The sequence below is a fragment of the Prosopis cineraria genome, unplaced genomic scaffold, assembly GCF_029017545.1.
Source record: "Prosopis cineraria cultivar Desert tree isolate PC_DT_omini unplaced genomic scaffold, ASM2901754v1 PC1, whole genome shotgun sequence".
Taxonomy (NCBI): domain Eukaryota; kingdom Viridiplantae; phylum Streptophyta; class Magnoliopsida; order Fabales; family Fabaceae; genus Prosopis; species Prosopis cineraria.
In genome coordinates this window covers 41,172,223-41,195,955 of record NW_026555332.1, presented here as the reverse complement: position 1 = coordinate 41,195,955, position 23,733 = coordinate 41,172,223, and the positions used below count along the sequence as shown (strand labels likewise).

Genomic DNA, 23,733 nt, shown 5'->3' with positions numbered 1-23,733 from the left:
GCTTAATTTGTAACAAAATTAAAAACAAACAAAAGCAATGACAACGAACTAACATTTTGCCTCGAAGCCTGTTACACTTATATTCCAGATCTATTAATTTAGACAATTTCATTTAATCTGCTGTGCATTTGACACTTCTTAATTATTACCAAGTTATATGCTTGAATTAGTTGTATATAATAGTATACCGCTCGTGTTTTTAGTGTGCTGTACGTGCGTACATGGATATATATTATATACGATGGTTTTTGAAGTGGTAGCACTACTAATATCATAAACTGCATAATGAATTAGTATAAATTAATATTTCAAAGTCTTTCGATCAATATAATAATTTCCAATTAATTTTCTTAAACACCAATTTTTTTGAAAAGAAAAGTATGATTTCGCATACCATTCGAACGTTTTATTAAACAAATAATTGTTGTCAAGCAATTCTAAAACGATTGAAGGAAAGGATTGAAGCACCAAAACACTCAAGCTAGATATCTATATCATTGACCTAAAAAGGCTAAACAGAAAATTCAATTGATTTGGGAGTAAGTGACAAGTGCTGTGTGTATACCAACGATTACTAGTATATAATATATATATATATATATATATATTATAACATGAAAATCCAAGCTAACTAACTAATGGAATCATTTTTAAACCATACAGTATTTTTACCGATTTAATAAATACTGTTACTGAATGATTTAATTATGATTTGATTATAATTTTGACTACTAGTATTTGAACTAATTCTTGACCGGTTAATGACATATCCAATACTAATGGTGTGTGTGTGTCACCATCGTTATCTGAACAAAGAAAAAAAAAAAGGCACCACCAGAGGCATCAAGAAAGGGGCTAATAAAGCCAAACTCCAGCTCACCAACCCATGGAAAAGATGGCAGCACCGCTACGCATTGAATTTCTTCTTCCGCTGCCATGGACAAAACATGACGCTCTTGCTTTAGTCCCTCCTTTATCATCCAAAGTCGCAGTAGTTGGTGCGACGTCCTTTATTGAAACAAGAGAAATTATTCCTAACCTTCTACAGAAGCACAGGTACAATTCCATCTTTGATTTCTTTCCCCCCTGTAACTCCTTTTGACTCCTTTTATTATCAACATCGACAAATCACAACAAAGGGTTTCAACCCAAAAATACAGAGGAGTCAAATTTAAAAAAGAGAAATAAAAAAAAACACCAAGACCACAGTGTGATCGATGACAAATCAGAATTAACCCCATGCACGTCCAAGCACGCACTGGCTAGCTAGCTAGCTATAGCTCACTTCAAGAACCAACCCAGAAAAAACTACTTCATCAAGTGACGTTTCATCACATATATAGCAGCGAAAAATAGAAGGTCTTGCTTCGTGAGATCGATGTAGCTAGCTTTGAGGCGTCTATATGCATGGGATCATATACAGGGACGTCTCACAATTCACCTATCCCACAAGTACCTGGGACAAGGTGAATCGAAAACGGCCATCGTCTTCTGCAAATTTAAATCTCTGTAGAACTTCTTTATGAATTCTTCGGCCTCCAAGTCCACCTGGCTATCTCCGTCGTCCTTCAACGGAAACGGCGAGTCCGTAACTCTCAGTTGCTTTCCGATAGGGCTCTTTCCGAAACCCGGCAATGTCACCGGCGGCGAGGCTTCCACGACCATGGAACTCTCGTTGTTCAACATCTCAAGCACTTTCTGAACGGCAGCCACGGTGCACACGTCGTCGTGTTGGTACGACTTATTACCGAGCCGGTGCTTGCGTTTGATGGCGGAGCCGAAGGGGTAGGAGGCGGGGCTGTTGCTGCAGCTGAACTCGTAATCACGCGGGGGGACGAAGGAGCGGTGGTTGTTAGAGAGGGAGGCGAAGTGGTGGTGGAGCATCAGAGTACTGTTGGCGAAGGCCTTTCCGGCGAGCTTCCCGAGTTTGAGAAGCAAATGGAGCTCAAGCGCGACCTTGCTCTTGGCTATGCCTTTTCTCAGCATCACAAGAACCACCCTTACAATGTTCCAAACCTTCTTGGCAACCACCGGAGCTTTAGTCTCAGTTTCCATTTCGAGATCGAGATAGAGAATGAACAAGGAATTGAGATTTGATACGGAACAAGAAACAGCGAGGGGCGGCCGGTATTTAAAGGGACGTAATGCATGATTGGAGTGAGTGAAATGCCACGCTCAAGAGTGGCGCGTGCTCGTGGTGTTGAACTGTTGAGAGTGATAGGGACGGAACGGAAGAGGAGCACGAATGTGTGGACGAGAATGATTTGGATAATTTGGAATTATTTTAAATGTAAAATTGTCGGGATGCTGCTTGTGGCTTTTCACTGAAATAAATTGTTGGGATGCCGCTTGTGGCTTTTCACGGAGACGGGGGTGTAACACTGTAACTGCTAGAGTTTGTTTGGAGGTCTCTGTAATGGCAAAGTGGATATATTTAGAGAGAATTATATTAAAATTTTATATAAAAAAATTAATTATTATAAATTTTATTAATGATTAAATTACTATATTAATAACATAATCAGTTATCAATATAATTTAATTTAATTATTAATGAATCTTATAATAATTAATTTCACTATGTAGGACCGGTTGTAATTTTCCTACATATCTAACCACACTCAAGATATTTCAATAATTGATGAGATATTTGGGGTCAATTTTGAATTATCAATTTATCATGGGAAAATAACAATTAAATATTTCATAAGAACATTGATGATAATTATAAATTTTGAATTATTGAAATCTCAATAATAAAGTATAATCCTTATTATAAGAAATTATCTTTCATTAATTCACTTGAGATTCACAACAGATTTTAGTAAATTCTCAACTAACGCTATAAAAATTTTAAATTTTTATTTTTATTAATTTTTTAAATAATAATAAAAAATTACAAGTGATTGACTTGATTAATAATTGACTCTCACAAATTTTTAACTGATAACAAAAAAATATAACTAATTGAATTGTAATTCACAATTAATTTTTATAAATTTTTAACTAAGTATTACAGTTACAAATAATCTCAAGTATATTTACTTAATTTTTTAAGTGATTTATCTATATATTAATAAGAAAAAATAAGCATTCACAATTAATTTTTATAAATTTTTAATTAACATTATAAATAATTTTAAATATATTTAATAAATTTATCAACTGACTATTTATATTTTTTAAATTATAAATGATAATTATAATTTGTTATTGAGTTTTTAATAATTAATGTTTTTAATTGTCGTCAATAGTCTTAAGGCTTCGCAGTTGTCTTTTTCCCATTTATCATTTCCCAATTGCCGTGCACATTAAGCTAATGCACACCGCTGCTCTAGCGCGTTAACTTTAGTCCCAACATTTCTTTCATATAATGTCAAAATAATGATAATAAACAAATAATCATGATATACTTTAGCTCAATTTTAAACCGCATTGTATAATTATAGCATAAAAAAATTGTTTGTTACAAAAAACATGACACGTGTCACATGAGACTAGTTGAGTTGTTAAGAATAAAATTTTTAATTATAAGTAAAGGTCAAAAGTTTAAATCTTTCCAGCGCTAAACTTTTTAAAAACGTAGTTAACTAATTTAGTTTATGAATATTGTGTACATGATAATTTCATTTAGCACAATGGCCAGATAAAAATATATATCCTAGTGACTCTTTTTCTTTCAGCCTTGACACCCAATAACTATTTGAATAGTTGTGATTGGATAAAATTGTTTTCGAGACTTCCATCATAAATTGGTACTCCTTTGATTTTTTTTATAAATCATTTCTATCAATTTCGTCAATATTAATATAATAAAATACAAGAAATAAAAGCAAGTAAAATTTCAAACATCATTTTTAAATAAAAATAAGTCAATCATATAATATTATTTTTTGTCTCTCTCTCTTACTTTTAAAGGTAATTTATAAATTTTAATTTGAAACAAAACAATTCATTAAAATAACTTATAAGTAAATTAAATTATACTTTAACAGGTGACTTATATACTGAATAGTAGGAGTAATGTTTTGAATAGGAATGGGCCTGTGCCTCCTCTCTTTGCCTGTTCGTCTAAGACAACCAGGCATGAGGCATCCAAGATGAAATCCCAAAACATGATCCCCCCAACGCTTGTTATATATAATCCATTAACTTCTTAGGTAACCACTTTTAACTGAACCGGCTAGGTTCATAATTTAGCTCATGTAAGCTATAATTAATAGCTGGATTTCAAGCTATGTGTTGCATGCATCTTGTATCACTGCAATATATTTTACATGTGTGACTTTCAATAACAACTTTCAATAATAACTTTAAAATGTTGTTGTTGAAAAGTAAACAATCTACAACAATTATAAAAATAATCATTGAAGGTTTGACTTTTTCATCAAATTCTCAGCGACAACATTTTTAACTATCACCAAAAGCCTAACCTTCAATGGTGATACAAGTTTGATTTTTAAAATTATCACCCCAAAAAGAATAATGATCAATGAGAACTAGAGGTCATCGTTATAATTTTTTAATCTAATATTTAATATTTTAATACATTAATTTTGTCGTATTACTATAATTTTATAATGAATAAATAAAATAAGATAATGGATTTTTATTTTATATATTTTATGGTTAAATTGACACTTAAAAATAATAAAATTATTTTAAGATCATGTTAAGATATATTATTTAATATTAATGAGCCATATTAAAGAATCAAGCTCAATCGTATCCTTTTAGGTCAAATTTGGTTAATAAGCAATGTTTGGTTTATTTGGTCTAACTATTTAAGCCCGTTTGATTCGTTGATTTTGGTCAATGAACACCAAATTTAATTAAATTAATCAATGCATGCCTTTACATTAAATAATAAATCTATTCAAAACCTATTATTTTATATTTTAATTTGGAATGCATGCAATGTGGTAATGATCAGTCTCTATTTTCATGTGTTACATGATTAAATTAATATTTTAAACAATAACACCATTTGTTTATAATAATTAGATATGTGATAGTTTAAATTTAATCATTTATAAAATGATATTTCAACTAATCTAATTTTTTAATTAAATTTTTTATTTAATATAAAAAACTTTGGTCCTCATAGTTAAGCTTTGAAATTCGACATTGGTTTAAAGACTCCCAGTTCTATTACTAACAATAGGAAAGGGAAGATGAAAGAAAAGAACAGAGATATTCTGAAATTTATATTTTTAATTTTGAATATATAAAATATATCCATGTGATGCTATATGATATTTTGTTTGATGTTATATCTTGAGACATAAATATATTGTATAAAAAATTAGATAATATAGTGTGTATAATTTTCTTATAAAATTATCATTTAAAAATAAAAATAATTTAAAAAGTAAAATATAATATAAAAACAAGTCAATTACTTGACTCGAGTTATTGTTAACTAAAGGTAAGAATAAAATTTTAACTGAAACTAGCTAGAAAAATAATTAATTATGATCTAATGTAAAACCATCTATATTTTTATTATTTATTTTCATATATATTATAATTATGAATAGAAATATTAAAATAAATAATACAATAACCTCAAGAAGTACAAACAAAAAAATTAAAATAAATAATATAAATGATATTGTATCAATTATATTATAATTTACTTAGACAAAATAAATAATATAATTCAAAATTTTAATAAATTACAAATTAAAGTAGTTAATGATAGTGATAATATTTATAACATCTAATATCTAAGACATATGTGTGTAATTGAATTATATAAAAAATTATCTATTTATATGTGTGTTTGTTCTGTTCAATAATATATACTTCCTTCTGTCTTCGTTATATATAAAGTATTTTAATTGAATCTTACATTAATGAGGGTTGTTATTTAATTGAATTCATATAAAAACACAATAACTTTTTCAATTTTACTCCTAATAATATCATAATTAATATCATGATAGTGGTAGAGAAAATATATAATTAATGATCTATTTTATTTTTCAAGATAATAATAAAATTATCTAACTATTAAAAATATCACCATCACCCCTTCTAGTTTGGATCAAAACAAGCTTCTAGAAAACACTTTATATATGAAGATGGGGGGAATTATTTAATTATGTAATAATAAATTTTATTTTCATTCTAGCTTAATGTTAAAAAGGTAGGACACAAATAAAAATGTCATGGGTTCAAACCATTTTGTGGAATGAAATAGAAGTTAAAATTGATATTGAAAAATAGTTTTGAGTATGATATGCATTTTGCTCACCATGTGGATAAATAAGTATGCTCATGTTTTTTAAACTAGACTAAATTAGTACTCCCTTTATTTAAAAATTAAATATTTTTAACTGAATCTTACTCCTAATAAATAATTTTTTACTTTTAAATAATTTTATCTTTTCATATTTATCCTATTAAATATCCTTATAATAAATATAAAGTCATTATTGATAGTGGCACTTTGAAAAAAAAAGAGAGCAAGATGATATACCTCAAAAAATTAAAAATATTTACATTTTTTAACATTCAACTCCTTAAAAAATTTCTTACATTTTTGAACGGAGGAAGTATTTTATAGTTGAGATAAGAGACCGAAATATATAATCAGTTTTCCTTTAATATTTTAAAAGAAATTTTACCAAAAAATATAAATATGGTGTATTTAATTTTATATTAAATTTATACTTATTTTACTCTATAATATAAAACTAGAAATATTTTTGCATCAGTCCTAAATATGAATAATATAACCCCTATGTTGATTGATGCATATCGTTAGTTACTTTTTAAGTTAAAAACTATAGATTTATTTGATAATAAAATTTACTTGAATAGAAAATATTTTTTTTTCAAAAAATGAATTAATTTCACTGTTAAATTTAGTATGTTGTCCGAAATTATGTGAATGGTCGATTTAAATTTATTATTGATTTTTTGAATTTTTATATTTTATAAATTTGAAATATATTTCGTAGAAAAATTGCATAAAAAAGTTATATTTATTCGGAACATGAAGATAAAATCCCACCAAACATATATAAATAACAACTAAGTCCTTTAAAATGTTATAATTTCTTTAAAATCTCTAGGTATCTTCTCAATTTAAATTATTTTAGGTTAAAGATTAAGCACTTGTTTGGTTTTTCGTTTGCAATGTCAAAAGCTTATTTGACAAAAATCAATCAGTAAAAAGTTAGTGTTTTATAATAAATTTATATTTAAATGTTTTTTTTCAAAAGTCAATTTAGTAAACTAAAGTTGTTTGAATTATATACAGTGAATGTGATTTTAATTATTTATTAGTTTTTTTATTATTATCTCTTTTTAATATTGTTTTTATTTAGATAAGTTTTTCATTGGAACATATGTTTAAATATGAAAAAGTTGAATTTTTTTTATTTCTAATCAAAGTTATTGAATTAAGCATGCTTCTTAATTTGATCTTGGAAAAATTCACTTACTTAATCAAAGGGTAAATGCAATTAGCGTTGAAGTCTTCATATACATTTTAGGAAAACATAATTTCACATCTATATATTTTACTTGTATTTTACTTTGTTCTGTGTACTTTTTTCGGTGTTTTTGATTTCTGTAATTTTATTTTTATTATTAAATTCCTCTATAAACAAAGCACAGGGACCATAGAGGAATTAAAAATAAAAATAAAAGTACAGGAATCAAAAATATTAAAAAAAACAGAATTAATAATAAAATGTGAGCAAAGTGTAAAGACATAAAATTATATTTTTTTAATATTTTATTTATAATTTAATTTGTAAGGGAGGGTAATGATGGAAGGAAGGGTAAAGAGGTAGTAGAGTAATAAATGTTGGGAGAAGTGTCAAAGCGGGAATGTTCTTTCGGATGTTGAAAAGCCCCAGAAAGTAAAGTTAGCCAAATTCATATTTCGGTCTCATTTCAATATGCATTTTCAAAGTTAGTTTGCATAACAATAAATATTCAAACAATATTTAACTTTTAAAAAATAAAAAAATACTTCTCAATGTTAAAAGCTGCCAAATTAAATAAACCCTAAATGGCCTCCTGTTTAACATAAAAAGAAAATAACAAATTCATGTAAAAAATTATTATTTCTTGTTTAATTGTTATTATTTACAGAATAAAAGTTGTGATTGTTTAAGTAAAAATTATAATTAATTATTTTCAAAAAAATTAAACTTTAATAATAATAAAAATTATGTGAAAAATTATAATTTATTATTTAATTTTATAATTTATATAATAAAATTTATTATTTTTTAAACAAAAGTTATGATTAGTTATTTTTAAAAGTTAAAACTTTAATAATAAAAAAAATTTCATATAAAAAAATTATAATTTTTATTAAATTTGCGTTATTCACAAAATAAAAGTTAGAATTGAAAAAATGAAGCCACACTTATTATTTTTATTTTAAACAAAAAATAATTTAATCATGTAGTTTAAAATTATTAATATCAGATATTTAATAACTTTAAAGAAATTATAATATTTTCAAAAAACTTAATTATTGTTTATATATTTTAAAAAAGATTTATTATTATTTTTTCTATTTATTCCACGTCCATAAAGCGGAGTGCATGCCTTGAATTATCGCGGCGTGCAGGACAAAATTGAGCTCCATCATTCATTGCCCTTCCCTGCCCTGCCCTGCATGATAAGGCACTCTATCATTATTACAGCTAACGGACGTTGCCTCACGTAAGTAAAAATCATGCACTTTGTTTTATGGTTTTCGTTTTTTATGACCCCAACTCCCCAACTGCGGTTCGGTGTGGTGTGGTGTGGTAATTCCTTGAAATTTAGTTTTTGAACATCGTCAATAAAACAAGTTGTCATGCTTAAAAACTTAAATTTTATTTAAGTTTGGCAAGTAATTGTATATTACTCTCTTCATTTCAAATTTTAAAATATTTTATGACAAAATTTCATGTATTAATAAATCTTATTAAATATTCAACAACCTTATTTTTTAAAAAATAAAAATATAATTTTTTAAAAAATATCCTTTCATTTAATATATCAAAAAAAGATCAAAGAGATGAGATTTGAATAGAGAGAAAAAGAGTCCTATTAGAATAAATATCTATTTAATGAATTATTAATATTTTTAAAGTATCTTATATTTTGAAATGTCGAATCTATTTCAAAAATATCTTATAATTTGGGACATATGGAGAATTTATAACTAATAATTAATCACACTTATTATAAATTAATGTTATTTTATATTAAATTAACTGAATAATTACAATACGTTAGAGCGCCAGTAAAAAATGATAGAGACATGACAAAGTCAATGAAGTTGAATCTCGGGTGACAAATATCCATTACGCTCAAACTTTATTTCAATATAGACACAATTTAGATATCAAGTTTATAATCTATCTAACTAATTGTCTTTTAATGAAATAATATCATAACTTAAAATTTTTAAGACTTTTTTATAAAATATGTTTCAAATTATATAAATTAACATATAAAATAATTTTCCTGTTAAAGAAATCTGAAACAAATTAAATTCATCCTCTATACACAAGTGAAAATTCCTAATTTATTTTTTGATTTTATCTATGAGTCACTTCTAAAAAAAACCTTAAATTTGACGTTTTGTTTCAACAAAATAAGCATCGACCCACTTGAATGAATTGTTGGCATATAACCTTAAATTTTACTCAAATTTATATTTTGCCATAAACATATATGATAAAGTTTTGAGTTTGTGTATGTGTGTTTTTTTTTTTTGGCAAATAGGCAAAAATAGTTAAGAAGTTATCGATTAAGAGCATTCAATGACTTAAAATGATAAAAGTGCATGTATGCTCTTGAAATTATTTTTTCAATGCATCTATGATTGAACTGTTAAATTTCATATATCAAACATAACTGTCAACATTTTTAAAATTTAACAATTGGGTCACAGATGCATTGACTAAAATAACTTTATGGTATGGGTATTTGAACATTTTTTTCTCGCTTGAAGTTATTGGATGCTCTTGATCAATCACTTCTTGAATATTTTTGTTCCTTTATTTTTTTCAATGTGAAATGCAACGTCACAATAATATAATTGAAAATTAAAATTCATGATGAATAGATGTATGCAAAGGTCTAACAAGGGGATAAAAACATACCCTTCTTATATTTTTAGATGAAATTTGACGACGTAAAATAAGTAAGGGCATAGATTCATTTTTACTTTTAAATTTTCTCTCGAGGAGCACTGGATATCTTATATTAATAAGTAAGATAATTTTTTCCTAACTTGGTTTTTTGAGGAGCAAAAATTTTTTTTTCTGTTAGTCAACCATTAGCCTTACCATTTGTTGTTGGTGTGGCATATACTTGTGGCCTAAATACAGTAACAAATAAGACTTTGATAATATCAATTGGTGTTAATTTGTCCATAAATTTTTTTGAAAACATTAGGCACCTTGAACTATTGTTAAAATATTAATATTTAATATTTAATAATTTAAATATTATAATTTATAAATATTCATACAAAATTTATAAATTATTTTTTAAATATTAACAACTTAAAGTAGTTTTTGAAAAATGTACATATGAGTTATAATTTTTTTTTATTGATCATGTTTTTAATATTGATTAAATATCTTAAATTTTGTAGGTCATTCTCTCTATTTTTTAGGTCAATTAACAATTTTTTTTAAAATATTGCACCATCCAAATTTAATATTTTAATATTTTAATATTTTATAACTTTGTATTAAAAGTGGAGGAATTGGCCTCCAAATTAATGAATAAAATGAACCTTCAAATTAATGGAGGGATTTTTTCCTCATTTCTCCATTATTCTCTTGTTAAGTGGCTCTTTTTGTAGTATATTAATGGAATAAGTAATATCTTTTAAATGAACAACTTAAACTAGTATTTTAAAAATGTATATGTGACTTATAATTTTTTATATATTGATCATCTTTTTAATAATGTTTAAAGCTTAAATTTTTTAGGTCATTCTTTCTATTTTTTAGGTTAACCAATGGTCTTCCTCTAAAATATTGCACCATCCAATTTTAAAAAGGAAATTGACATCTAAATTAATGAATAAAATAAACCTCTAAATTATCAAAGGAATTTTCCCCTCATTTCTTCATTATTCTCTTCTGAAGTAGCTCTTTTTGTAGTATATTAATGAGATAAATGATATCTTTTATATAAATATTTTTGTTGGCATGTCGGTTCTAGTTTGTCACATTTTTTATTTTATCTCCAAACACTATATTGTATGGAGAGTATTAAATTTAAATGATTCAATATTTAGGAGGAAAAACATTAGTTTACCAAAAAATTGCAGAAAATGACTTTAAAATTTAAGAAATTTAACCAAAATTTAAAATATGATTGACATATAAAAAAATTACAAGTCATTTATAAATTTTTAAAAAACTAGTTTCAATTATTAGTATTTAAAAAATAATTTATAAAATTTCAGTGAATATTTATAAATAATAATATTTAAATTATTAAATATTAAAATATTTAATATTTTAATAATATTTATTTTATTTTATTTTAATAAGAGTTTAGAATGCCTAAAGTTTTTGGAAAAAGAGTTGGAAGAATTACATACAATTCCCACACAACATATTTAATTACTGCAAGGTTGCTTAATTGTCAATAGACCTTATATTAATTAATTGTATTGAGTGATGATACTTTAAAATTATTCTCCTAAAATAAATTAAGAGCAAATTAATACCAAAGAATATAGTTAGAGTCTTATTTATTGCTGCGTGAAAGTTCCACGCACATATTATTATTTTTCCCACTTATCAGTGGTGCACAGTACTTCTTAAAAAATACCTAGAGATAAAAATGAATCTTAATTAATGATATAATTAATGACGTTTTACTTTGTTTACTTCGTCTCCATGTGCATGGACGTGTCTTGTGGTATTATTTCTAACGAAACATAGAACACTTCTCTACCACTGTTACGCTGTGTGATTTTCTTTTCTTTGGTTCGGATTAAATCTTTCTGGTCACGATGAGAGAAAGCATAAAAAGAAAAAGGTAGAATCGAAATGTAAAACAGGAAACTTGAATTTGTGGCAACTACTGTTGATTTTGACCACTGCAGTTTTCTTAGCCTCCTCACCTTCCTTAACTGCGTAACCTTTGTTCATTCCCCAAGAAATTCGTGCTCCTGCGTCCATGACTTCGCTTTTCAACAACGCCCATATTATATATTTATAATATATTGGGTCACTATATATACATAAATAAACATAAAAGGAAAAGAAATAAAGATAAAATGTGAAAAGATAATTGCGCGCCCGTGTCAATCGCACGACTAGCATCAATTATTTCTTCTCCCTCGCTCACAATTTACAATGAATAGTGATATAAGGATTTTTTATGGACATGTATAAGTGACATTTGAATTCGAAATATATATATATTTTTTAATTTTAATGAGCTTTCAAAATCTGATTTACTTAAATTTTCATTCATATAAAAATAAAAATAAAAATTATATATGGAACGGAAGTGGTTCGGTGAAGATATTTGGATAAACGTATCGGGTGGTCCGGCAAAGGGGGCATACAGCAGCCACAATTTCATCTCACTGTCTTTGGTTTTGCACCATACTTACAAAAGAATATAATTATTTTTCCACAAAATTAATATTATTTAACCACTTTTATATGTAGTGCTTCTGCTTTTCCCTGCTTTATTATTTTTGTTGGCCAATCACATATCCTTTCGGTTCCTTCAGGCTTCAACTCCTCTCTTCATAATTTATATATTGCCTTTTACATTTGCTTCCCCTTTGGCCTGTCCACGAGGAGCGTCCTCCTTTGCCTTGTCCACATCTATCATATTATATCAAAATTTTCGCCCTTATCTATAAAATGATTGCAAACCTTGTTTGTCTTATATATGACTTTGCTGGAGTCGTTCGGAATTCCAAGTACGCGTGGCATGTCATAACACGCTTTATCATGAAACAATGTAGCACATTAATTTAAACACGGATTGCTTTTTCTTATCATGTAAATTAAATATAAGATACGATAAATTTTTAGAGCCCGACCAAAATTATTATCCATAATGCTTACAAAGAAATTAAAGGAAATATAACTTTTAATCTTTAAATTTTTTTAATTATCAATTCAATTCATAAATTTTGGCTTATAACAATTTAATCCCTTTTGTTTCTTGACTTTGAAACAATTCAACTTTTATGATTTTTGATTTAATACAATTCAATTCTTATAATTCATCAGCAAACTATAACAATTGAGTTATATTAAATCAAAATTCAAGAACTAAATTAATAATCGAGATAAATTTTAGATGCTAAAAGTTATATTATCCAAAAAATTATTATTGATTGCTAGTTTGTATAATTTAATGGTAAATAATTTTTTCTTCGTTAAAGAAAATAAAATCCATGTATTTCTATAAATTAAAATCACTTAAATTTTGTGTTATTTGCAAACCACGCATAATATACTTATTTTTTCGTATTTTATACTCTATAAAAAAGAAAAAAAAAACATGAGTCTGGTGTATAAAAAGAAATTCCATTGCCGAGTTCCTTGTGGTCTAGTGGCATTGGCAACCCCTCCTTTGATGAGTAGGTTGTGTGTACGATCTTCAGGTTAGGCAAAAGAGTGATGGATGTGTGTTCTTACTTCCTACCTATGAATATGAGTATGAATATGGATTCATGTGTGGATATAACGGGCAATTGCCCCTTTGTTGGGGTGGTGTTCCAATTGAGTGGAGACCGCACGGCCTGAAAAGTTTGGGAAAGTCATACATAGGCTTCTGCTAGATTGGGCCTTGTTTTGAGAGTTGGAGAAGCATAGGCTGCCAGGTGGATCTGCTTAGATCCAAACTCAGTTTCGGCCCATTGACTGAGAGTCAAAATAATTTCTTCTATTCACATATGTTTGGCAAATTAATTTTAGAGAAAACATAATTTAGATTCCTATATTTTACTCAGCTATTAATTCATATAATTTGATTACATTTTATTACATGTCTTTGCACTTTTTTTCTCAATATTCTAAATCCTATAATTTTATTTTTTAATATTCTGAGTCCCTAAATGAATAATATGAGGATTTTGGAGGGACCCAAAATATTAAAAAATAAAAATATAAGAATTTAAAATATAAAAAAAATGCATGAATCTATAGTAAAAGGTGAACAAAATGTGAAGATTTAAAGTTATGTTTTTTTTTAATTTTAAATACATAGATTGATTAATAAACATGGATAGATAATAAAAAATAGATCCAGTTCTTGCACAATAATTCAAGAAGGGCGACGAGAGAGAAGAGTGTATTTTATATTCAGCAAAAGCTTGGTAACGGTTGACATTTGACAACTTATTTTACGCACTTCTTTTCACTACCTGCTCCTTCACACAGAAAAAACCAATTTGGACTTCTAATTTCTCAGCCTCACATCACGCCAACTGACCAAAGGTAAATGATTCCACGATAATCTTTTATTATTATTGTTATTGTTGTTATTATTATTATTCTCAATGTTAAACAAAGTAAGAAACTTTTTTTTTAGAGTTTGGATGTTAAAAAATATAAAATATCGTTTTAATTTCAAAGTATAATTAAAAAAAATAACTTTGAATCCTCGCATTTTATTCTTATTTTATTATAAGTTTCTACATTTTTTTTTTGAGTTTTAAGTTCTTATATTTTTATTTTTTTGATATTCTATATCTTCAAATGAACAAAGTGTTGGGACTTTGGAGGGACCAGAACACCTAAAAATAAAAGTGTAGGAACCCATAGTAAAACGTTAGCAAAATGTAAAAATCTAAAGTTATATTTTTTTTATAATTAATGTATTTTTTAAAAAATATTCCTAATAAATAAATCACTTTGTAATTATTTTAAAATAAAATACTTAATACTCTAATAAATAGGGGTAGATACGAAAAGATGGTTTTGATTTGAAAATAACTAATTATTATATTGATGGGTGATTTAGTTAAAAATATCTCACATTTTTTTAATAAAGAAGGTATATCATTACTATTTTGAGTTTGTTTGTTTAAAGTATTTTTCATGAAAGATACCTTTTTAAAAAGTGTTCTATTTTATGAAATTTTATTATGTTTGTTTAAAATTTCAAAAATAATCAGAATTAAAAAATATATTTTTAATTATTTTTAGAAGTTATTTTAAATATTTTCTAGATGTGATAGATAAAAAAAATATCATAAAAATATGGAGATACATAAAAATATCATAAAAATTTAAAATAAGTAAATAATAAATTATTTTAGAAATAAAAATTCACGAAGAAATAGTAAAATCTAAAAAGATGATTTAATAATAATTAAATTTTATTATTATAATTAAATATAAAATAATTTATGTCAAATGAAATGTAGATCTTTCAATAGAGGACGCAAATTTTTTTATTTGGATAAATTAAAGAAGGGCCGGTTGATTCAAAGTCAGACCACACAAAATACGCTGATAAAATTGAATCAATTGCTTGCATACCTGGCTTTAACCATTTTTTTACTATTAAACTGATGAATGCGAATCAAGTGGAATCTGTCAAATCATTATAAAATTAATTAATAATGATAATGATATGGTAGCTCTAAACTACGAATAATTTGGTTGCCATGATATTTTTTTTATTTAATATTCGTGAAACAAACTTGATGACTCTATCTCCCCTCAATCATAATGGGAAAACAATTAAAAGTTGGGAAAATAGAATTACCGCTTAGAAAATTTGGCATTAATTCCGGGAATTTAAAAAGTAGAAGAAAAATAAAGATAAGGACATTCGGAACTCAACAGTCAACACACAAAGGCATCATAATTTGACTTCCCTAATTACCCTCAGAGATTTCTATGTACTTACACTTTGAGTAAGCAATCAGGTTCGGCGAGAATATCGGGGGTATTTTGGAGACGACGCACAAAAAGCAACCGCTACTCTGGGCACTCTCAACGTCTCAACGGTGTGCCGAACTATTCTAATTTTGATCTCCTCTGAAGAACTTTGAAAAGCACAAAGAACAAAAAGAGCAAGACGACCACTCCGCAGAGAAAGATAATCGCGCTCTTCACTCACAGAAGGTGACTCTTATGGCGCCTTTTTTCCCCCTGCTTAAGGGTTCTTGATTGTCGCCTACTCTTTTCGAATTTGCCTTGCTTTTTATGTTTGTTTGATTTCCTGGTTTTTTTTCCCCCTTTTGTCCATGGCATGATAATGCTTGTTTCTTGAATTCCAATGTGCGTCGAAGTTCTTGATTCTTATGTTGTTTCTAATGACTAATTTTGCTTGTATATATCTGAAACTAGGAAAAGCATTCTGCCAACCAACCTTGTTTTTCTTAGACTAGGACCACTCCTCTGTTTTTCCCCCTCTTGACTTTTGATTTCAATTTTTCTTTTCAATACGATCCGATCGACTTTCCCATATTGATCTTTCGGTGCCAAGTTTCCAGTTTCCCTGTTTTAACGATGAATTATTGGGTCCACGAGATTTATAGGAATTAGAGATGGAGACGATCTTGAAGCATTGGTGAAAGAAAAATTCAAAAACTGGGCTTTTCCGCAGTACTAATTTCAATTCAATCAAATTTAAAGGGACTTGCCAGGAACTCTAATGACCCTTTTTGTGTTTTTTAACCATTCTCCATTGTTTTTGCTCTAGTTTCATTCAAAAAAATAAAATAAAATAAAGGGGCTTAATCACCAAAGGAAAAGTCTAAAAGGGCTTCGGTCCTGCAAGAGCCTAAAACTCGAATTCTTCTCTAGGGGATAAGGTCCGATATATTACTGCGTCATGCCGTTGCTGCTAGGTCTTAACTTGCCATAATGCCAGAATCATCCTATTGAAAGACCCCATTAAAGATATTTTGGGGTTCTTCTTACATCGAGTTTGACTTATTTTCATTATTGTCAAGAAACTTGAACTAGTTGGATTGAATCATTGCAGAATGGAGTATCAGAACTTTGGAAGGCAACAGAGATCTAAAGGGGCCAACATGAAGCAGGCACTACTGGTGATGCTGCTTGTGATTGGCTGTGCTTGGTTGATGTACCAGATTAACCACCCAGGAAAGAAACCAGACAACTATGGTGGTCTGCCCAAGCCTGTTGAGCAATATGGGCTAGTTTCCTTGGGGCGTAAAGGGACACCTTCATGGCTGTATGAAATTCAGTTTCCTACCTTAGGAAAAGTACATATAGGAGAACCTGAGAAGATCAATGGTGGAAGGAACGATAAAAATTCTGGAAATATTGATGATAGATCAAGCAGAAGCGAGTCGGATGACAAAGGGGAAGGCAATTTGGAGAACTCTAAGATACCTTTTTTCAATGATTCTCAGAGTAATGAGAAGGAAGCAGAAGTACAAATTAGAGGATCACCAAACGGTATGCAACTACAGATGAGAATGAACACAGAACCAGATGGCTCCATTAAGGAAAACGAAGAGGTTGAAGAACCTAAAACCTTGGCAGTTCAGGATTGGGCACATATATTTGATGATGAAAATGGTGTTCCTCCTGATGTTAATGACACTGAGGCAATAGGCGGCGAGGCACAGATAATGATAGAGATGGTGCATGATGGAAACATATCCAATGATAGCAAGGAAAATGGAGAAATCAAAAGCAACCTTTATGAAGTCAAATCTTCGTCTTCAGAAAACGAGAATTTTGAAGTGACTTTGAGAGGCTCAAAGTCGACGGGCGTAATAGTTGATCCAGACGTAAATTCTCAAAGTGCCATTGCTCATGTCGATACATGAGTTCTGAAAAATGTTAACTCCGTTTCTCATAATTGTAAATAAGAACTCAGAATCACTAGGTGTCATTAGCAGCGAACAAAAAGCTGCGAGCGACGGAATATCTTTCTTTCTTTCTCTTTCTATTTCTTATTTTCTAGAAGAAACCAGTAGCTAGCTGCATGATTTTTGATGGAGGCTTTCACACAGTATTTTTTGTTATGAAGTATAGACATAGAGGGCGAGAACTTGTTTTCAAGTCTTCATCATCATCAACCCTGATTAAGTTGAAAAATTGGTTACAAGAGTCACGCTAGCCGAAAGTTTCACTGATTTTCTCTATTCAGCTTTCGCCCTTATGAACTTGGTTTAGGCAACTCGCAACGCAGACCCAACGTTGTCAATCATGAAGTGCTCATGTTTGAGTAGGGTGCATGAGACACAAACAAGAAATTCTATTGGAAATAGAAAAAGCAATTGGACTATTTTATCTGCTGTTTAGCACCTCGCTTAGCTTCTGTCTCTGTCTCTACTGCAAGTTGGACATGTGCTTTGATCATGTTGTGTGGACTGTGTCAAAATTGAAGATAGACCATGAAACAAAAAAGGACAAGAAAATAGTTGGCCACTACCAGTGGTATGCAAAATTGAACACATTTTTCATATCAAAAGTTTGAGGGGTAGTGGGTCATAGACATTTTGTGATGCCCTTGTTCCGGTTTTTTAAGGCTTCATCATGATTCATGAGTATTAAGGTTCAACAGTTGCACAACGGGGTGGTCTCTTCTTTAACCTGTAACTTCTGGTTCATATTTCAGCTACGCTGGACTTTTGGTAGAGCCGGTAATTCAGGCGGGTCGGGCTTATTCGAGCCAGGCTCAATTCGGGCCGAGCTTATTCGGGTCAGGCTTAAAGAATCCTACTCTTTCTAAAAAGCCCATATAGCCAAGCCCGGCCCTAACGCCTTCGGGCTTATTCGGGCCGGCCCGAATACCCAAAACTTTTCTAAAAATATTTTTCTTATTTTTAATCAATTTTAATTTTTAAATAATTTTATTAAGTATAACATATTATTTTAACTTGAAATGAATAAAAAATAATAATTTATTAAATTTTTAATTAAGTATTTAAGTAGTATTACCGTTTTGTTGTATTATGTGCAATTTATTCATGAATATTTTCTTTACTTGTAAATTAATGTCATATTTATTTAAATATTGCTCTTATCATAGTTATATAAAAATATTTATATATTTTAATTGAATCATATTATTTTAATTATGATCAAGTTAATCTCAATTCAATTACGGTTAAATCATTAATTTAAAATTATTGTCCTGATTAGTTTAAAGCTTTTAATAACTATTGAATAAACTGTACTTTTTATTTTTAAGAATATGAAAAAAATAATCATCATTATATTATATAAAATAAAATTATTTAATTATGGGTAAAATACTATTTTTTTGAATTTTTTTAAATCTTTTATATTGTTTAAGTCCTATATATAAAAAGTACTTATTTTAGTTCATTCTTAATTTTTAACTAAGTCTGGCGTGGATAATAATCAAATAATTATCTAAAAATATTATTTTATTTATTATGTTTGTTTAGTAGTAGAGCTGAAAATTCATACATGTCCAAATTTTATTTTTAAAATTATTTTTAATTTAAAATTAATTATCTTATTTTATAAAAAATATAAAATATAATTTTTTGGACAAGAAAATAGTTTATATGACAAAAAAAATTGAGTCTTAAAATATAAAAATTAATATTAAAATATATTTTAATTATTATTTTGACATATTTTATTTGATTAAAAATAATAAAAATGGAAAAATATAAATATTTTTATTTTTTTAAATAACTATAGTAATACACTCAAATATATGGTATTTTAAAATAAAATGATATAAAACTTGAAAAATAATTAATATTTATTATATTATATATTTTTTTTTAAAAAAAATTTTCTATTCGGTATTCGAGCCAAGCCCGATCCCCGGCCTGAATTTTTTCGGGCCTATTTGGGCGGCCCGAATAGGCCCGAATAATAAAAAAAATTATTTTTTTAAGTTCGGGCCTAAATTTTTCGGGCGGATTCGGGCTGACCCGTCGAACTTGGCCCAAATTACCGACTCTAACTTTTGGGGGGACCATATTCATATTTCTCATAATTCAATCTAGAGTGATTTTAAGGTTGTGACCCGTGAACCCTTCCTAGTTTCAGTGAAAGTTTCAGATTTTCTATATTTCATCTTGAATTTTTTTCCTCTGAAATGTAAAACATTTAAATGCCTCCGGAGTTCAGAGAAAAGTAACCTACAAGTACAGGCTAGAATGTATGAAATTAATTTTCTCTATTTTCATCCTCTCTCTCTCTCTATATATGTATTCACAAATTTTTTATCTTAGATATTTTTTGGCCGGATATTACACACATGTTACCACATTAAATAGGAGTGGGTGAATCCATGCTAGCATATATGCGTGCGCACGCGTATACATTATACATATCGTCGTATGTACTATAAATGATAGGTTGGCTCGGGAGAGACAGATATATCATGATGTATGCTTTCAAACAGAAATGATGTGCTACTTTATTTAAAGAAAAAATAACAATAAAATGTCTCATAAATTAGTTTTTCAAAATGTTATAATTTTAATAAATTTTTTTAAAATTTTTTATTAATAATTTTTAAATTAAAAAATTATTTTATTCTTATTGATAATTTTTATTTTTTATTCAATTATTATAATGTTTTAAAAAAAATTTGTGATTTTTTAAATAAAATTTATAAATAGAGTTTATTATTTTGAGAACTTATTTTTTAATAATAAAAATTATATTTGATAAATTGTGATTTTTATTCAACTCTCATGATTCATAAAATAAAAGTTGTTATTTTTTAAATAAAAATTGTAATTGAAAGTTTGTTTTTCAATAATAAAAATTATAATTGATCAGTTGTGATTTTTTATTTAATTCTTATGATTTATAGAACAAAAGTTATAATTTGAGATTTGTTATTTTCAGTAAGGATAACTGTCTTTTCACTAAAAAATTATTGATAAGGAAGTCTCAAGAAACTTCATTGAAATTATGGTATTTTAAGAAATTAAATTATCATTTATATAATTCGAAGGGATTTTATTATCATTTTTTTTAAATTTCTCTTAAACAGAAATGGTGAGCCTATATAGTTCAATGTGAAGGATGGGATAAGATGTAGGTAGGAAGTTTTAAATTCAATCATTTCTAACATAACATAAAAAAAAAAAAACGAAGAAGAAGCAAAACACGGATAATTTACGACTACGGGATTAATAATGTAACGTGACTTAAATTTTTGGAATTGGATGTACAATTTATGGTACTTGCCTATCCCTCTGTTACTTTTCATGATATGTTGTCATCAACTTAATCATGATTTAGTATTAAAAAAAAAGAAGAAAAACTTAACCATGATCATAGTCCAATAAAAGGCTACTGAACACATGAATACTGGGTGTTAGTTAAAAAAGATCAGAAGTGGGAATGGCTGGGAAATAGTTGGAATAATAATATATTTGGGAGACAATAAGATACCAAACCCCAAATATTAAGGAAGTGAGCCCTGTGGGGTTGGGTGTTCACACCATCACTTACTTTGTCTTTCATTCTAGCCACTGAAGTTCAGGATGCTGCAATGTCTTCAACGTCTCCAGATGTTAGATTAGGCGTTGGTTGATTTATTTGTGCTGTTTCTTTTATTTAGTTTTGGCTGTTTTTCCATTCTTTGATTCCCAGACTTTGTTTTGTTGGCTTTCGTTTACTCATATTGCGGCATTCATGACCAAAAAAATAACCCCCCAAATATTAAAAAATATATGTCCCAAACTTAATTACATTAATTATGGCAAAAAAAACCCTTAATTGCATTAATGGATTTGCATGTACATATCGTTGTAGCTTGCAAAAATCGCGCTAGACATGATCAATGGTCACTGTACATGTATTCTAATTCTGCAGTAACCTTTTTCTTTTCTTTTTTTGATAAGAGAATTATCTAACATCTGATACTATCATGTTAAATTTAAGCATTCACAATTCCATCCAACTGAAATAATTCTTCTAATATAGTATATTTTTTCCATCAACAAACTCTGAATTCCCAACCCTATTGAAGTTAAATCTTTCCATTATCCAATTATTGTTGGTTCAATAACCATTTTTTTTAATGGTCTTGCCCTTGGCCGGTTGGAATATTAAAGAGTTGAATTTGAAATGTCAGTTTAATTAAGAAATTAAAAAGGACTAATACTATGTTGGCAAAGCCTTGGGGTCTGTCTTATGGATCTCACTATCTCAGGCTCTTTTTTAATTTTTTTTTCAATATTTTTAAAATAAATAGATAAAATATTTGCAACATCATCAATAATATCAAAACTATTAATTGTCATCAACAATATTAAAAAAAAGGCTTAATTGTGCCAACCCGTTTAATTAGGCCCTTAACTTATATATTAGAGTTGACCTTATGTTTTGATTTTTTTTTGCTCTTTTTATAATAATAAAAAGAGATGTAGAATTTTTTTGTTAAAAATTATATGCTATTGTTAACTAACTTCTATCTCCAATAAAACAGTTAACCCGCCATTAAAAATTGTTTATTTTGCTTGTTTACTCTTATTTAATCAGATAATTTAATCACAAATAAATATAAAAATCTCATTAGTTTCAAATAACCTATTCATTAAAAAACCAAAATGCTTTATATTTGAAAAATACGAGCTTGTGACAATTTTGAAAGGAGAGGACATGGTAGGCGGGTGGAAAGGTAATTGCGTTTTCTTTTAGTTTTAAACGTGTAAAATGCAATTCGTTAATATCAAATCGAATTTTTCTTTTTTCCAATTAGAATGTCCCACTTCTTTTGCTGTTGTTGGAAAAAAAAATATCATGGGTACTGACCTATTTATCACCAATTTATAGAATGGCAGGTGTTTCAAGCATCCAATGTGATTAAGTATTTTCTTACAATTTGAGGTTTGACAAGTCACTAAGGGCCGAGTATAAAACCACGTCCATGTAGCGCCAGCAACCTCACTGATTGAGTGTGGGAAATACAGTTGAATAGTTTGTTAATAGAAATAATGGAGGAAGCTGATGAGAGAAAATGGAAGGGGAAGGCAAAGACCGAGGTAAGGGGACACAAAGCAGAGAAAGTATGGCCTCTGATCGCCGACTTCTGCGGCCTCAGCAAGTGGTTCCCTACTCCGACATGCATTCCGGTGGAAGGCGTCTCCGGCCAAGCCGGCTGCGTCCGCTTCTGCGCCGGCTTCAAGACCCCTGTGGATCAAAAGGACAAACAAACAGTGAATTGGACGAAGCAGAAACTGCTGTACATTGACCCCACGAACATGACCTTGAGGTATACGATCACAGAGAGCAACGTAGGGTTCTACTCGTACGTGGCGACGTGGAGAGTGATCGATTGTGGAGAAGGAAGTGAGGTTGAGTGGGAGTATGAAGTTGAACCCGCGCAAGGATGGACCCTGCAACAGTTGAATTCCTTCGCTAGCTCTGGTTTGCAAGTCATGGGCTTGAGGATGGAGGCTGATCTCACTACTGTAGACCAAGCTCTCAGGCTTTCAAATTAATACTTCTTGTTGCTGTGTCTGTATGAGTTTATTGGAATGAATAAACTGGTCTCTCATCAATCTTGTGAGTTTTAAGTTAATTATTTCAGATGTTGTGTAATGCATGTGTTGATTGTCTGCGTGATATTTATCCATCTCCATCCTTCCTTGCTTCCCATTATTCCTCCTGTTGGGAATTTTTGCTTGTGATATGAGTTTGTGAGAGATGGCTTGATTGATATCGGTTAATAGAAAGATGAATTAAAGTTTTCGGTGGTGGCGCTGGGTGTAGTTGAGAAGTGAAAAAGTAACCCATAAAATGGAAAATGAGTTGGCTCAGTCGCGGTTGT

General features: G+C 28.6%; 3 protein-coding genes across 3 annotated transcripts; 2 read left to right on the top strand and 1 right to left on the bottom strand.

Moving 5' to 3' along the window:
• Positions 1 to 972: 972 nt before the first annotated feature.
• Positions 973 to 2,109, bottom strand: LOC129289566 (uncharacterized). The gene has a single exon (XM_054926354.1). The coding sequence runs from the start codon at positions 2,053 to 2,055 to the stop codon at positions 1,438 to 1,440; it is 618 nt and encodes a 205-aa protein (XP_054782329.1). The 5' UTR covers positions 2,056 to 2,109; the 3' UTR covers positions 973 to 1,437.
• A 13,809-nt stretch (positions 2,110 to 15,918) lies between these two features.
• On the top strand, positions 15,919 to 17,964 carry LOC129309695 (uncharacterized). The gene is made up of 2 exons (XM_054951374.1): positions 15,919 to 16,097; positions 16,963 to 17,964. Exon 2 carries the CDS (start codon positions 16,964 to 16,966, stop codon positions 17,777 to 17,779), a length of 816 nt encoding a protein of 271 aa, XP_054807349.1. The 5' UTR covers positions 15,919 to 16,097; position 16,963; the 3' UTR covers positions 17,780 to 17,964.
• A 4,904-nt stretch (positions 17,965 to 22,868) lies between these two features.
• Positions 22,869 to 23,494, top strand: LOC129309702 (lachrymatory-factor synthase-like). The gene has a single exon (XM_054951387.1). The coding sequence runs from the start codon at positions 22,898 to 22,900 to the stop codon at positions 23,402 to 23,404; it is 507 nt and encodes a 168-aa protein (XP_054807362.1). The 5' UTR covers positions 22,869 to 22,897; the 3' UTR covers positions 23,405 to 23,494.
• Positions 23,495 to 23,733: the final 239 nt, after the last annotated feature.

Excerpts from the sequence above, each read along its gene's own strand:
- LOC129289566 (XM_054926354.1), bottom strand. The coding sequence starts at position 2,055 with ATGGAAACTGAGACTAAAGCTCCGGTGGTTGCCAAGAAGGTTTGGAAC.
- LOC129309695 (XM_054951374.1), top strand. The coding sequence starts at position 16,964 with ATGGAGTATCAGAACTTTGGAAGGCAACAGAGATCTAAAGGGGCCAAC.
- LOC129309702 (XM_054951387.1), top strand. The coding sequence starts at position 22,898 with ATGGAGGAAGCTGATGAGAGAAAATGGAAGGGGAAGGCAAAGACCGAG.